The 17,430-nt window shown below is 36.2% G+C and overlaps 1 protein-coding gene across 6 annotated transcripts in view; it reads left to right on the forward strand.

The window, feature by feature from the left end:
* Window positions 1-17,430, forward strand: part of LOC138716301 (uncharacterized transporter slc-17.2-like) — a 341,565-nt gene that overhangs the window by 43,079 nt on the left and 281,056 nt on the right. For 5 of the 6 annotated variants that reach the window (XM_069849236.1, XM_069849237.1, XM_069849233.1 and 2 more), the window contains exons 2-3: window positions 10,659-10,754; window positions 13,687-14,015. In XM_069849236.1, coding sequence (XP_069705337.1) covers window positions 10,659-10,754; window positions 13,687-14,015 — 425 coding nt within the window. Of the gene's footprint in view, window positions 1-543; window positions 563-10,658; window positions 10,755-13,686; window positions 14,016-17,430 lie in introns of those variants that run through there. The other variant, XM_069849235.1, reaches the window with a different exon arrangement.

Below are 17,430 nucleotides of genomic sequence, written 5' to 3' on the forward strand. Positions count from 1 at the left end.
GGCTGGCTCCGTCTGCCTTTCTCTCTTTCAAGGTTTTTTTTTTTAGCACTTTGTGAGCACGAGTTGTCCATCCATGTACATGATAACGCGACAAGGCCGGCTGCTGACCTCATGTTCACATGCCTGAGCAGAGGTGAACGATCATCTAGTCAGAACGGGAGTATCGTATGATCAGCATAATGATCCCGCAGCCATTATAGCACTGAATGTGGTTTTCAACGACGTGCGGAAGAAATCTGCAAGGTTGTGAACGTCGTCTGTGCAAATTAAACCATGTGATACGATTACGAGAGATGACAGATATTGCTCAACAGTATTAGCCCACTCTGGTAGAGTACACGTGCCAAGACCGTCGTAAAAGAGTCGTATATTTGTAAGCCAACAACTGACGGCCCCGGTTAATTACAACCAGTTGAGAAACGATAGGCCGCTCTGATTAGACAAACGCGGCTTAGAAACGAAGGACGTGTAATCGTATCTTTATTCAGTTAGCTTGAATGCCATCGTGTTTCAGAATTGAAGGTTTTTCGGCGATCCTGATGTTGTATTCTCGTTCACATTTGTAAGTATATAATTCTATCCTATTCAATGTAAAGTTCTGTTTTAGTATTAATTTCGACACAGTAGTTGATAAAAATAATAGGCCGCAGTGACTATGTGAATAACTTGTGCGCTTCCCGACAAAGCGGTCCAACGTTCGATTCCCAGCTTGAGTTCATTCATTCATAGTGTTCTGCCCAAAGGCAGGTCTTTCGCTGCAAACCCAGCATTCTCCAGCTTTCCTATTTCCTACTTTCCTCTTTGTCTCCTCATATGATCCATATGTCTTAATGTCGTCTATCATCTGATATCTTCTTCTGCCTCGAACTCATCTCCCGTTCACTATTCCTTCAACCAGTGACCCAACCAATTCCTTTTCCTCTTCCTGATCGGTTTCAGCATTATTCTTTCTTCTTCCACTCTTTCCAACACAGCTTCGTTTCTTATTCTGTCCATTTCACACGCTCCATCCTTCTCCATATTCACATTTCAAATGCTTCTATTCGCTTCTCTTCACTTCGTCGTAATATCCATGTTTTTGCCCCAGACAATGCTACACTCCATACAAAGCACTCCACTACTCTCTTCCTTAGTTATTTCTCCAGAGATCCGCAGAAGATAATACTTTTTCTATGAAAAGCTTCCTTTGCCATTGCTATTCTCCTTTTGACTTCTTGGCAGCAGTTCGTGTTACTGCTTATAGTACACCCCAAGTATTTGAAGCTGTCCACTTGTTCTACTGCCTCATTTAGAATTCGCAAGTTTATCTTCTTTACTTTTCTTCCTATGACCATGGTCTTCGTCTTGTTTGCATTTATCTTCATTCCATACTGCTCACAGCTGTCATATAGGCCCACTTATAACCCCCGTTTTAAATAAAGTATTTTGAATGCCATGTAGCTTAAAATCTAAGTTAAAACGAACTTAATTTATATTCCAGTTTTCATACAAATCGGTCAGCCATTATCGCGTGAAAAGGTAACAAACAGATAAACAGACATACAAACAGAAATTTCAAAAATGCGATTTTTGGTCTTAGGATGGTTAATTATAGCCTACATGTTAACACCAATTATTTTTGGAAAATCGAGAATTACCAGAAAAATTTTGGTTACAGATTTATTATTATTATAAATAATATTTGTAAGGATCTTATATTCCCGTCAAGTCTTAAAAACGAGTACAATTTTACAAGATGCAGTAGCTGTAAATATCAATGCATTTACTTTAACTCTAAATATTAAAACTATAGGCTAAATATGATCAGTGCTAAAGAAAGATAATGTTATAAAGAACCTTTTTATATTTTTAATAAACGTTTTATTGTCATTTAGCTAGTTTGGTTACATTTTGTACGTTTTTGAGACTTGACAGGAATTTCCCTTACAAATATTATAATAACATAAATCTGGTAGAAAAGGTGACAAGGGATTCCTAAAATGAACGATATCTTCTTCTGTCCCGAACTTTTCTTCCGTTCGCCATTTCTTTCGGTGCATCCTTCAGTAGGCAGTTTCTTCTTCCATCCTGATCAGTTTCAGAATTTAAACTGAAATAGGTACTATTTTTAAATTGAGATTACCGGTATATTATACCTATACGATGTTTTTAATTTGCTCTAAAAATTGGTAGGATCTTATAATCGAGAGAATGTTATTTCTAGTGTAGACGGTATATTTGGATAATAATAAATCTGCTTAAAGATTATTTATTGGAAGGACCAAAACTTATGGCCTAGCTACTTTCAAAGTTGCATACAGTGCTTAAATTTTTTGGAGTAAAATTTTCATAATCTAGTCGATAAGAACAACGTTGCAGCAGATTAATTGTAATATTTATTTTACTCCCATCATTACATCATGCTTTCTCTCATTGTTATTACTACATGAGGTAATGCTCAGCTTTGTCATCCAACACTTTAACATCATTCTTTGGTCCGTAGAAACAGACCTGAAAAAGGAAAAAAGACAAACAGTTTTTGGGAACAATTATGCAAATGTCAATTTTATCAGCCACTGTCTTTTTTTCTTGTACTGAGTAGGGCCCGAAGACTTGTACTGTAGTCCGAGGCTTATTGTGTCGACTTCTTATTTTGGGATGATCGTTGAAGTCCTTAGAATCGCATTCCTGTTGGTACGTGATTCACTGCTTGGTGCCATCTTATCGATTCAGCTACGATCCAGGTCTGACGGAGTCTTTCTGTTGATGTTCCACAGCCTCCTCAGATAGATGGCATTCTGTATTGGCCTGAAAATCGCAACATAGTAGATACAGTGATTCACCATGGCGCCATCTGTCCGAGAGAGCTACACAGAGCTATCAGATCCCTGGTCTGTCGTAGTCCACTATGAAAGCTCCTTCGATTCCCTGGGGTCTTATGCAGCTTCCCCAGATAGATTTAGGCGATTTACGACACCATGTCTGCTGAATCTCCCGGTCGTACTGAAACTACTGAAGATATGAGTCCGAGATCCAAAACGGAAAATTACCCAGAAATTCTGCTTCAAGTAGCAGAGGGGGAAAACATTGGAAAAACCCCAATCAGGTAACTTGTCTCAACTAGGATTTGAACCGTTCCCGCTTGTTTCATGGTTAGACATGCTAACCTTTACTCTACAGCCGTGGAACAGCCACTGTTACATTCTACGATTAGAAAATAAATGCGCATCTCCGAAGACAGGGAAACAGCGAAGTCAGATATTTACAAATACCTATGCATGAACTTTAAATTAGAATACATAATAGAGATAAATTGAACGAGTTTAACGAATATAAATGTATCAAAAGTAGATTCAGAAAATAATTTTAATTTCATAAGTGTAAAAAGATTTCGGCTGCAACCCTTTTATCTGCTGGTTTTTATGGAAGCGTAGAAACTCGTATTACAGATCTTTCTTCAAACTGGCAACACTGTTTAAATATTTGATATGAAATCATATTGCTGCAATGTCGTTTGTTTGTAGTAGTGGAATGAAGTACAATAATGTTTTATGAGTTCTTATTCCATTGAGTCACAGAAAGGAATGTGTTCGATAAACTCGTGGCATCATGTGGCATCATTATCTTACATTAAAAGCTTCCTACAACTTCATTCCGGGTCTGTCACGGCATTTACTAGATAAGTGCCTCCCAGTTTTTGGAGATAAATTTCTAATTGCTTGCCGAGTTTCTTTGTGACCCTCAGAATTCTAAATTGTGAATGAAATTACAATAAGAAGCCTAAATTGAAGTAGAATATGTTGGTAATCCACACATTTGTTGAAAGAGAAATTTGATCGTAATTTTCGGTAGAAATAATGTGACAAAGCACTTTAATACTGTAAGATGTATAAACAGGGTTCCTCAAAGAAACGCATAATTGCAATTCAAATAGAATTGGACGGAGTTAAACAAAAAGAGACCAAGCGCCAAAAACCAGCTTCGAGGTATTGGCCATTGAAATAAATAATTTTTTTTTTTTTTTTTTTTTTTACATTTTATGCAAGAAGTATTGTAACATTCATACTATTACAAAAAAAAAATAGCACAAATAATACCAAAAAAGGCTAACCGATTTTTAATAAGAGACTAGCAGTTGAATTAATATTTCTAAGCAAAATAAATGAGAGAATTTAATGCAATAAACGAATTTTTGCTTATAAATAGCAGCAAAATTCAGATATCGCATTCTTGATTTTTTTCTGAGTTAAATTAGCCTGTCAACAACAGATTTGTGCTAATATCTCATTGTTTTCAAATTGTCGGTTGGTCTATTATTGCGTAGATACGTCCAATGAAGGGATTTTCAACAGAAAGATCAGACACGTCAAACTTTTCATTTAGAAAGGGTTATTTTTATGGAAACAAAATATTTTTGGGACTACTATTACACAAGTTGTAACGTTTTCGAGAATATTTTTAAATTACAGCTGGCGCCAGCGTTTTTGGCGTGTGTCCTAGGTATATAGTGCGCAGTTTGTGAGCATGTTGTCAGTGCAGCTGAGAATGGTACCACTTCCTATACACGTCACATCAGCCATTTGCCAAACGCAGTTGTCAGACTGACTACGGTAAATATAAAACACTCGTACTTAACGTTCCCATTACTTATTTCACACTCCAAAAACGGTGACGCGAACTTTACCTCTATAGTTTCTAATATCATCTGAAAGAGCATATATTATTTTTTATATGGCTATGCAATACTGTTCTGTGGCGTTGTGATCTAAGACATTCTGCCTAGGACTCGCGTTACAGAATGCGCGCTGGTCCGAGTCCACACGAGGAAGAAATTTTCTCATGAAATTTCGACCAGTGTATGGGACCGGTGCCCACCCAGCATCGTGACGCACTTGGGGAGCTTCGATATGTAGCGAAATCCAGTTACAAAAGTCAGCTATAACGGCTGGGGGGATCATCGTACTAACCACACGAAACCTCCATTCCTGTTGGATGATCGTCCACCTCTGCTTGGCATGCGGGCGTGAGGCCAGCTGCTGGCTGGTCAGTCCGGGCCCTTAAAGAGCTGTAACTTCAGGGATTATTATTATTATTATTATTATTATTATTATTATTAATTATTATTATTATGCAATACTTTATTTTGTTTTAATAGAGGAGCACTATGGTTATGGTTACTATAGTAACAATTTAATTGTTGATAATTTTACGTCCTTATGGACGCAGTTTTATTGATAAAATGAACATAAAACAAAATGTTCTTGGCAGAAAATTAGAGAATTAAGACCCAAATGATGATAGGATTTCACGACAGGAAACATCCTTTTAACGAAATTTAATGAAATAAGCCTCCTATTTCTCAGTCAATCATGAATAGAATAGAAACGAAATTCAGAGAATATAGACATGTCGGAGACATAAAAATATCTGGTAGACCGTTCTATGACAACGGTTTGAAACTTGACGTTGTAATGCGGAAATTTAAGTAGGCTGTTTATATGTCGTCGCTATTCCTGCAATAACTCCCATGTGCAAAATATAAAAATTTTCAGTAGGAAGGAAAAAGACATTTATTCATCCTATGGCAGCCATACATAGGAGACTGTGAATTCTTACATTTTCGAAACCAAGAAATGTAATTACGTATAGGAGATTTTATTATTTGCTGTATCACTAATTAAGTTATTTAAAAGGGCAAAAATCTGTAAATCGAGAAATATGTCACATAGGAGTTATCGCAGGAACAACGAGGATATTCATCTCATTTGATAGGGTGAGACTTTAAAATGATCAAACATGTCACCCTTCAGTTTTTAACTTCATTTACTTTAAAAAAATGATGTAAACTCCATAAATACTGCTATAAGAAGTACAGAAATTCGATTTTGGATTTGAATTACTTTTCATATAAAAATGTACGATGAAAAGTTGTTCTTCCTCTATACTATACTTCGTTCTATAATGCCTGGCAGGAGATGTAAACATTGTCGGCAGAGAAGGAGAGAAGTATAATTGTTATTCAATCAATGCCAGAGGTCTCATTCCACCCTTGTCTTGAAGTTGAGCGAACTGAAGCGTTCTACCTCCTCCAAACTTCAAGACAAGCGTGGAATGAGACCTCTGCCATTGGTTGAATAGAATAGTAATATGCGTTACAAGAGCGGTATGTTGATGTTTTCATGTTCGAGGAAAAGATTGAAAAAACGAAACGTAGTTGAGCTTTTTTAATTTTCGAGAACATGAAATGTGAAAACATACCGCTCGTGTATCGTACATTATTTTGTGCGAAGATCGTTTATTACATATCTCAAAGAGGAATTTCTAATTAGTTGCAATGAAATCTCCATCTGTCCACACCTGTGGAGTAACGGTCAGCACGTCTGGCTGCGAAACCAGGTGGCCCGGGTTCGAATCCCGGTCGGGGCAAGTTACCTGGTTGAGGTTTTTTCCGGGGTTTTCCCTCAACCCAATACGAGCAAATGTTGGGTAACTTTCGGTGCTGGACCCCGGACTCATTTCACCGGCATTATCATCTTCATATCATTCAGACGCTAAATAACCTAGATGTTTGATACAGCGTCGTAAAATAACCCAATAAAATAAAAAATCTCCATCTTGGTTTCTGTTCAATGACGCCAACTTTTAAAAACGAAAATATCTATCTTCAACATTGTTGCTTTAAAATGTTTTCTGTGTTTAATATATTCCAGCAGGCCGTGATATACGTCTGTCTTTTTTTTTTCCCCCAGTCTATAAATGCGAACTTAAAACAAACGGTAAGGTTATGTAATGATTTATTTTTCATTTTAATATTTTAACAATATTATTTATATAACATATTGCAGTAATAACATCGGCATCTGGAATCTTGTTGATTTTTTCACGGCTTCCTTAATGTTACTTGCATTACAAATGCAGTAACTTTTGTGGTATTGTAGAGTTTACTTAATTTTTGCAAATATTTAAAAACAATAATTAACAGTGCAATTTAGGTGAAATTGCAGTGGTAAGTTTCCAATTTATAATTATTACTATGTTAAACGTCTCTAAAAATAATATGTTAAGAGCCTAAAGCAGTAAAATGAATATGGCGCTTAAGCGGTAAGAAGAGGGAAATTGTTATGTGTGTTACGTTGGGAATACTGAATGTGGTATTTCACACTTGCCGCGTATTGGTTTTGTGCGGAAAGCAAGCAAATACGCACGATCTTGCACAAATTATATTTATCTCCTCCTCTGCCGGCAATGTAATGACATTATGAAACGAATAATAGATTATCTTACAGGTTATTCTCTGGGCCGATCAAATAACATTATTCCTGAAAGAAGCATATCCAGACTGCATTTCGTAGGTCTGCTATTTTTACTTTCAATTCGGAAATCTTCCAGGAATATGCTGCTTTTATAGAAATATTAATGTTTTTGTGAAAATAATTGCTATGTCTCAACTTTAATTCTGCGAGACTATCAATAAAATCACAAGTTGAGACATAACCTGGTTACAAATTGCTGTACTCGAAGTAAAAGAATTTTAAAACGCAGAACAATTCATTATTGATTCTAGGAATGTTATTTCCTATTGACTGAACTGGAAGCCAAGTCTTCTTGTAAAGGGAAGACTTTCCTGTTAGTAATGTAATTCTGAATTGCTTACATTGTACTAAATTTGTTTTTTCCTACTGATGCCTTTATGATAAGCTCATGGTATTGGTCTATTGTGTACATTTTGTCTGCTTTACAAATAATTCTCGTAATTAGACGGAAGGTTCTTCGACAAGGCAGGAAAGAATTAGAGGAAGGTACTGTTAGTCACCTTGAACTGCCCCGTTTGGAATAAAGTTACCACGTCTCACAACAGTGATATTCTTATTCCGTTCAGGAAAATTGTCACTAAACAAGTGAAGTTCTGTTACAGTTGGCTCTGCATCATTATCCTAAGTAATACCACAGGTGACTTCCATCTTGTCGATAATTTCACAAGGGCGGAGCGAAGCGAAATTCGAGGGGAATTATCTGCAAAGATCAATCCACGAATGTATTTGCTAAGATAATTCGGTGAATTAGAATATTCAATAAACAGTATTAATATAATAAAAATGATATAGTTTTAATTTATTTGCACATCTAACTTCGTACGTTGGAACGCCCTTCTACGAGATACTTTAGTAGATACTACTTGCCATTTAATGTTAAGAATTTGAGCTTTAGATGAGTTCAGAGTTATCGATTTTTTTTTACTTACAGTTCAGTATGCTACTACTTGCCATCTAGCGTTAAGGATCTCAACTACATTTGAATAAGTGAACAGCGGAATAATGTGAAGTATCGAATTTTATTAAACTGAGCGTGATTAGATTGGAAGTTATCTTTCAACCTACAGTAGGTTAATTCAAAATAAAAGTTTGAAACTTAATAATATAGATACTATTACACATACTTATGTCTCCTAATTGAAAATACAATAATTATGGAATTGACACCTTTTAAATTTTTTCAAATTTTCAAATTTCAAATTTATTCATAATTTACATTTGAATAGATACCCGAAATGAGCATGTGCTCGTGCTTGTGTACAGTCCAGTAGAGTCTACATAAATTTTACAGACATCAATAATAATGTTGATGATAGAAATAATAGTAACAATAATAATAATTAATTAATAAGAATAATAGTAGTAATAGAATAACAGTGACGGAGATAATACAAAGATAATAATACAAATAAATAATAATAATAATAATAATAATAATAAAATAAAAATATTAACAATAATAAAATAATAACTAAGATTGATAAAATAAAATATAAAACCACTTAGCGAGAGTTAACACAACTTATATAAGCATGTAATAACAAAAAAAAAATAATAATAATAAAATAAATAAAATAAAATAAAATAAAAAAATAACGAACTCGAAATCAACAAAAAAGTTAGTTGTACCGCAGACGACAGAAAAAATAAAAGTGAAGTGATGAAGATACTGATTGGTTGTTTAAGGTTTGAGAGGGAATGGAATTGAATCTTGGGTGACAATTTCTTTATTTTTACAAATTAGCCTATTATTTTGATTTCCCTCTTTGAAATAGTATAGGCTATACTAAAATTATTTTAACTTTTCGATTTTTGACCAGCCTCATGGTCTAGTGGTCAGAGCTTCTAGCTATAGTTCATGAGGTCCCGGGTTCGATTCCCGGTTAGAGCACAGGAATTTTTCCTTAAAGGGGATTATTCCTATGTTCGTCCATGGTCTGGAATTTAGGTTAAGTTTAGATTTAAGACCTCTCCAGGCACTACATTATCATAATCATCCTATCACATCATCGGGGTAATGCAACTCCGCCTTCCAGACGCCCCAACCTCAGAAGTGGGTTACAACTAAGCCATGGCCAGGAGAGAAGACTAGAAATGTCGAAAAGACAACCTGGTGGCATTGGATTAAATAAATTAAATAAATAACTTTTCGATTTTCTGAGAAGGGGTATACACATTTAATTTTAACGCTTGTTTTTCATAAATTTACAGATTTTTTTTTTTTTTTTTTTTTTGTTTTCCTCTGTAAAATGAAATGTCACCTATGGTTACTTATTTACAAATGGCTTTTAAGGCACCCGCAGGTTCATCGATCCCTATCCCTATCCTGTGCAAGATTAATCCAGTCTCTATCATCATAGTTATATCTATTAATATTATGTCCATGTTAACTTTCGTTTTTCATTAGGCTATCTTACAAGTCTGGTTTTAAGTCACATTTTCTGCAAGCTTAGTTTTTCCATAGAAAAAGAATCTCTTCTCAGCTTCTATTTAATCTGAAAAGCTGAAATTTTCAGGAATTGTTTATTTAGATGTTTAACATTTACTGAAACAATGTTTTTTAATTTGTTTAAGTTTGGAGATATTACAGGGGGCAATGTACTGAAAATCTTCAGAAAAAATATTCGAATGGGAAAAAATTATTTTTCAATAAGAAAGTACTTAAATTAAAGAAAAACTACTGTTTCAGCATGAAGTCAAGTTACGTATACATGAGCTGTAAAAAATCAGCTGTCTAGCTTCAACAGTTTTTGAGAAATTGTTCTTTATGTAAGTCACAATTTAACATTGTCAAGATAGGTAATTCCAGATTAGATCCCCTTAATAAGTTTATGCCAAGAATGACTATATGATGACCGTTGTTCAGTTCTTGTAATAAAGCTGCATAAAATCATTCTAACACCATGCCAGTTCGTAAAAAATTCCAGTTTTGAGCTGGAAGAAACTGTCTCCTGCATAGAAGGTCAGTGGCTTACTAGACGAGAAGGATAACAATGTACCTTTGTTAGAGCGAAGCATTGCATTGTTTCTCACGTGCAAGATGACGCACGGCTAGGACAAACTGCAAGAGATGCTTCTGGCCGTCCTCCAAGCCCAGAGACACTCAGGCCACTTATCGCATTTAAAGTCATTATAAACCCGGACGATGGTAGCGGGTATCAAACTGTTTAATACTGTTTCACGTAGGCTGCAGTTTGCAGTCCATCAGTGGGCCAACTTGTCAACCGAACTGTGTTTCTCAATATCCCGTTAACCTAGTAACCGAGCCACAATGTGCCATCGTGTGACGCTCTGGAAATTGTAATGTGTGTAATAAAGTAGGAAAACTTGGCCATCCATTTGATTTAGTTTTCCTTTTGTTTCAAGTGTTTCGAATACCTCAACGCCAGGAGAAAATGGCGGCTTTCGGAAAGCTGAAGAGAGGCAGTGTGCAACTACAAAGGGCAGCCATAAAAGCCAGTGGTAAGTAGGTAGATACCCCATCTTATTGATACACGATTTTGTAAGATGATGCCGGTATTTTATGTGCCTGCAATGGGATTCTCAGGAAATTAGTCACGAAGTGAGCTTTACAGAAAACACGATTGGGAAGACCACATGCATGACGTAACGTTTGCAGAACTGGGTATCCACTGAGTTCCTATTCAGATCGAACCGTTATTGGAGGTAATTTTTTTTCTAAGAATATAAGCGACCAATTCTGACTAATAATAATTGTTATATTTTCGTATAATACATGAAATTCAATGTTGATTAGTATTTAATTTCATCATGATGCTATCCTCTTATATTAAAGTGTAGGTTATGTATTGTTTTAAAAATTCGAAGTTCTCACGAAAGAATATTACATATACAGGACTTTCATTTCAAAACTTCCTAGTCTCAATAACTAATTATTTAAATTTAATTCAATTAAAAAAAAAACGTCAATTTAGATATTGAGGGGGAAGTCTGAAACCAGGCTTAATTGCATTTTAGATTTCACCCCTCAACACCGAGCCACCCCCACTTTGAAATTTCAAATGGCACCCCTATATTTTTATACTTAAATACTTCATTTGTTTTCGCATCTTTTATTTTCTGTCGTCGTCTAGCAACCTGGATTGTTGTTATTATTGATTAGAACTGAAGAGAATAAAGCTACAAAAACTTACTGAGAATTCCATTTAATAGTCGCGTTTGTGCATTAAGTTATTTTAAAATGGTGTATAACCTTCAAAAGAGAACATAAACCATCCTTATTGATTAAATTTATGAAATTACACACAATAAGCTATGTTTTCATCCTACAATTAACTGATAGTAACAAAAATATGTATATCGTATGTCACAAAATATCGTCTGTGGTATTAAAATGCATAGGTATACAAATACAGTATTAAACTTGCAGATTGCGGCAATACTAATTTGGCAAAGCGAATCTTTGAGGAGCAACGCCTAGCGCCACATTCCGGAGTTACTTGAAGATGTCCCGATTAATGTTTGGAGAAACACGATCTTTTAAGACGACGGTGCACACAAACATTTCAACTGAAATTGTCGAAATTATTTAAATGTACATGTTGGATAGAGAGAGTAGGTCGAGTTGCTTGGCCGGCACGTTCCCCAGATATGAATTCAGTTGATTTTTGTATTTGAGGTCATATTAAATCAATTGTTTATGAAACACCGATCGACACAGCAGAAGAATTAGTTGCTAGAATTATTCTTGCTTTTGACGATCTTCGTAACCGACCACAGATATTTCGAGGGATTCGTCATTCGATCATACGGCGTAATACCTTGTGTTTCAACAATGGCGGTTGCAATTTTGAACATTTCCTATAATTTGCCAATAACGTTTTCTTATTATCTGGTATTGGATTAAAAAAAGTTGCTCTGTAATCATAGAAAGTAAATAAAGTAACTTTCTAAGTTGAGATTACAGTAGAACCTCTATTATCCGTGGTAATGAAGGGGGTGGGCTGAACGGTTAATCGAAAAAATTGGATAATCCGTACCATATCGTAAATTTTGTGAATAATACACTTTGGTAATTTTTTATGGCCTTATATTTAACACGCTAGATAGTGGATCACAAGTTCACTAATTTATTTTATTTATTTATTTATTTATTTATTTATTTATTTGACCTGGTAGAGATAAGGTCATCAGGCCTTCTCTTCCCCTCTACCAGGGGATTACAACTACAATATAAAGAATACAATTACAATTATAATTACAATTAATATTGAATTTACAAATACAATAAAAATCAAAGGACTAAAAGATTAACAGACTAATAAAAGTTAGACAGTTCATTGTAAAAATTAAGAAGAGGGAAATTTTTTTTTTATTAACTAAGTAAAAATTAAACCTACTCTACGCAGTAAGAAAATGCTTAATAAGTTTGCTTTTGAACGCTACTAAATTCCGACAGTCTCTGATGTCACTGGATAGGGTATTCCACAAGCGCGAAAGCGAGATTGTGTATGATGATGAATACGATGAAGTCTTATGTGTTGGCATGGATAGTATGAGGCTATTTTGCGTGCGTGTGAAGAGATTATGATATGATGACAGGTAACTGAAACGGGAGGCAAGGTAGGTAGGTGTAGAGGTGTGAAGGACTTGGAAAAGGAGAACAAGAGAATGAAAATTTCTACGTTCGTTAAGCCGTAGCCAGTTTAGAGTTTGGATCTCATAGTGAACGACGGGTTTTTAAGGGGCAAGGAAACTCCTTGTAATGGCTGTCTGTGGAGAGATATGAATAGTGAAGGTCTCGTGTTGTAGATTTACGTACTTTATACATTCCAAACTCATGTTCTGTTGCGAGATGAGCTATAGTTTTTCTTTCCCCAAACCACTCAATTATTTACGCTTTTTTTTAAATACTTAGCACAACAAGATTTCTTTTGAAATCCGTAGAAGACATTTTATATAGAAGTTATATAGTACCGGTATGACAATTCGAACAGGAGACCATACTGTGTATAAGAGAAAAGGCTTGTAATAACACTCTCTAAAAAGTAACGTTCTAATACAATGCATAGTAGGCTACTTCATATATTTCTGCAGAAAAGAAGCGAGAGAAAGACAGACGGGTAATCCACCAATCGGTTAATAGGGTGACGGATAATCGGGATTCTACTGTATATCATTTTTTTCCTTCATACCACTATAACTTGAAAACAAAGCATTTCCGGACATTACTTTATGGAGAAAAAATGTTTAATTCCATGCCCTCTATCACGTGAGAAAATTAGAAATAGTTATTCTATATATTAAAATGTAATGTGCTTGAAGATTAGGTAAAGTTTTATTCAATAAATTGTAACTTATACCAAAATTACCTCACTATGCCCAAATCACCCCGACTCCCCCTAATTTTCCGTTGTGACTGCTCTTGTTTTAGGGAGGATTGGAGCTCGTCACGTGATGGTGGGGATGGTGGTGCTGGGCTTGGTGTTGTCTGGCTTCGTGGAGAGGAGCGCCACAGTTGCCCTGCTGGCCCTGAGCGACCCTTTGTCTTCTGCAGACTTCGCCGAATACGTGGCGAACACGAGCTACGTGACGCGGTACTGCTCCCTCAATGACACTGAGCAGGTCGACGTGGAGGAGCAGCCTCAGGATCTGGATGAGGAGCGGGACAGCTCCGAATTCGAAGAGGACGAGTCCTTCGCGGAGAACGAGACGACGCCCATGGGGCACGGCCGCCATCTAGTGGCCGAGCCTCCCCTCAAGGTACGCTGCCTAGTCCTGTATGTTTAATGAATGGGTGGATACAACTCTTTTTGTTTCATATACTTTCCAGAAAACTGACTAGATGTCGTAAAGGGCAATTCAGTGATTACCATTCTACCACTTTATAACATGAAAGGAAGCTCTCCATGACTTATTGGAACTTAAAGAAAAATTACCGGCCATTGTTCCTCGCCCCACCAAGGTTCCTGCTTCATGGAACGTTAACTCTGCAAACTTGTGAGAATATAGTAATCTTTGAATCATAACAACAGGTTAACAGTGATTTAGATGGAAAAGAAATATTTACAAGAACTCACCTTATCATTTTATCAATCGTCAAATGGGCTCGTACTGGGTAGATAAAGTTTGGAATCATTATGTTTCCGACCTGGGTAGACCTTCATTTTTATTTTCCTGAACGGCGTTCCGGTCCAACGAAACCACTGATTATTTCGATTCTGGCATTGTCTCGAATGCTCGAGCTGCTTTCACCGCCAAATACCATCTCCCTATTACCAATTACATAGACGCCATATAACCTAATAGTTGATACAGCGTCTTCATATAACCAGCACAAATGATGGTGGTAAGAGTGATGGTAGTCATGATGTTGATGTCAGTGATAATAATGGTGATAGTGGTGATGAAGGTAATGTCGGTTATTAGGATGGTGTTGTGAGAATGGTGATAGTGATGGTGATGATGGTAATATTGATAGTGGTGATGATTGCAATGGTGATGTTAATGATAATGGTGATAGTGATGGTGATGATGGTAATATTGGTAGTGGTGATGATTACAATGGTGATGTTAATGATAATGATGATGATGGTGATTTATGTGCTGTTAACGGTTATGGTGTTTTTATTTGGTTCATTTTACGACGCTTTATCAACTGCTGTAGTTATCTAGCCTCTGAGTGAGATGATGTTAATATCAGCGAAATGAGTCCAGCGCCAAAAGTTACCGAGCATTTGCTCTTAATGGGTTGAGGGAAAACCCCCGAAAAACCTCAACCAGGTACAGTAACTTGCCCCACTTAGGATTTGAATCAGATACCGCTCGTTTCACGGTCAGATATGCTAACCGTTACTCCACAGCGGTGGACGTGATGGTGATGTTGGTAATGTTAATATTTGTGATTATGATATTGGTGATGGTGGTAATGGTGATGATTGTAATGTTAATAGTTATTTAATGAGGGTGATGTTGGTGATGATGTCGATATTGGTGGTGTTGGTGACGATAATTGAATCGGTGAGTGGAAAAGGGGTAACATTCCAAAATCATGCTTTCGAGATAATAAAAGAAAACTGTTTTGTGACTTTATTTTTAATTTAATCAAAAAACTTATAATTGGTCACATTTACTACTAGTTACAAGTATCTCAGCCTTTATATTTGTTTGTTAATATATAAATTGTTTTTTTTTTTTTTAATTTTATTGTTTAAAGTTTGGGAATGTTACTCTTTTTCCAGTCAAATGGAATATTGGTTGAAATGAACAGAAATATTTTGAACAATTAGTAAGTTTTCTTTATAGCGTAACTGTCGAAAGAAGTGCACAAATACTTTTTTCAAATTTGGAAAAAGAAACAATCATATGTTGTTTTTTTGGCCTCGACTAATACACCTTTGTAGGTTACAAACTCTTCTCGCCTACTCCTAGATATTTTCTCCATTCCTTTTGTATGTGTATTCTTGTTCACCTTTCCTTTTTTTCTTCTTGGCTCATTATCTTCCTTTTCTAACACTGTTGTTTTTTACTCAAAGACACTAACTTCAAAAACTATTTTCCAAATCTTGCAGACAGAATACCGATAATCAAACAGTCCTCACCTGTGGAGTAACGGCTAGCGCGTCTGGCCGGAAAACCAGGTGGCCCGGGTTCGATTCCCGGTTGGGACGAGTTACCTGGTTGAGGATCTTTCCGGGGTTTTCCCTCAACCCAATATGAGCAAGTGCTGGGTAACTTTCGGTGTTGGATCCCGGACTCATTTCACCGACATTATCACCTTCATCTCATTCAGACGCTAAATAACCTAGATATTGATAAAGCGTCCTAAATAACCTACTGAAAAGGAATGATCAAACATAACCCGGAACACCTGTAATAACAAAGCACTAAAACAGTTAAGAAACTAAACTATTATTACAGTGCTTGTCAGCGCTCCAAGCATACCGTATGAAAACCAACACAATAGTGCTCCACTATTGAGTGGAATAAAAGTAACATTCCTGGAATGTTACCGTTCTTCTACACAACTGCAAAACACGGGTCATGCCATTGGCAATAGCATGATAGGAATATTACTCTTTTTCTGCTGAATAGGTAGGACTACGATATATGAACAATTTTGCTATCTCAGTTTATTTTCGCATTTCTTGGAATGTTACCCCTTTTCCACTCACCGATTCAATTAATGTGGTCATGGTAGTGGAGTTGATGTTGATGGTGGAAATGCTGATGTTGATCCAAATGGTGATATTGATGATAATGATGGTGAAAAGGGTGATGTTAGTGATGATAATGATATTTATGGTGATAATGATGTTGTTGGCGATGATGGTGATTTTGATGATAATGGTGGTATTGGTGATAGTGGTTTTGATAATGATGATGGTGATGTTGGAAATGGTAATGACGATGTTAGTGGTGATAATGGCGATGTTAGTGGTGATAATGGCGATGTTAGTGATGATAATGTTGATGTTGGAGCTAGTGGTGATAATAATGGTGGTATTGGTGATTCTGGTGATAATGACGATAGTAGTGACGACAGTGGTGATATGATTATAATGTTGATGGTGGTAATTATAATGGTGAAGTGGTGAAGATAATGACGATGATAATGGTGGTGATGTTGGTAATAGTGATGATAATGGTGGTGATGTTGGTGATGGTGGTCTGACTGTAGCAGTCATTATGATAATAGTAGTGGTGATTGTGGTGATGGTAAGACACTGGTGACCTTCTCTGCTCGACGTTGCGGGTTCGATTCCGGCCCAGGTCTGTGGCATTTAAGTGTGCTTAAATGCGACAGACTCATGTCAGTAGATTTATTTGCATGTAAAAGAACTCCTTCGGAACAAAATTCCAGCACACCGGCGACGCTGATACAATCTCGTTAGTTGCAAGCGTCGTTAAATTAAAAAAAAAACAGCTGAGGATGCTGTTGGGTGATGATGATTGTGGTGGTTATTGCGATGATAGTAGAGGTGATGATGTGAACGTGGTGAAATACACAAAAATTAGAAGTGTGGGTCGTGGCCTATTTGACTGCAACATTTCAGTAGTTGTGTGCAGACAGATGAACTTTTCCGCTATCACAACGAAAATACCCGATGTCGATATAATTATCAAGAGAAAATGCATAAGAAAGGAAGCGGTCACAATGCACGATAACTTTCTATGG

This window comes from Periplaneta americana, chromosome 16, assembly GCF_040183065.1.
Source record: "Periplaneta americana isolate PAMFEO1 chromosome 16, P.americana_PAMFEO1_priV1, whole genome shotgun sequence".
Lineage (NCBI taxonomy): Eukaryota > Metazoa > Arthropoda > Insecta > Blattodea > Blattidae > Periplaneta > Periplaneta americana.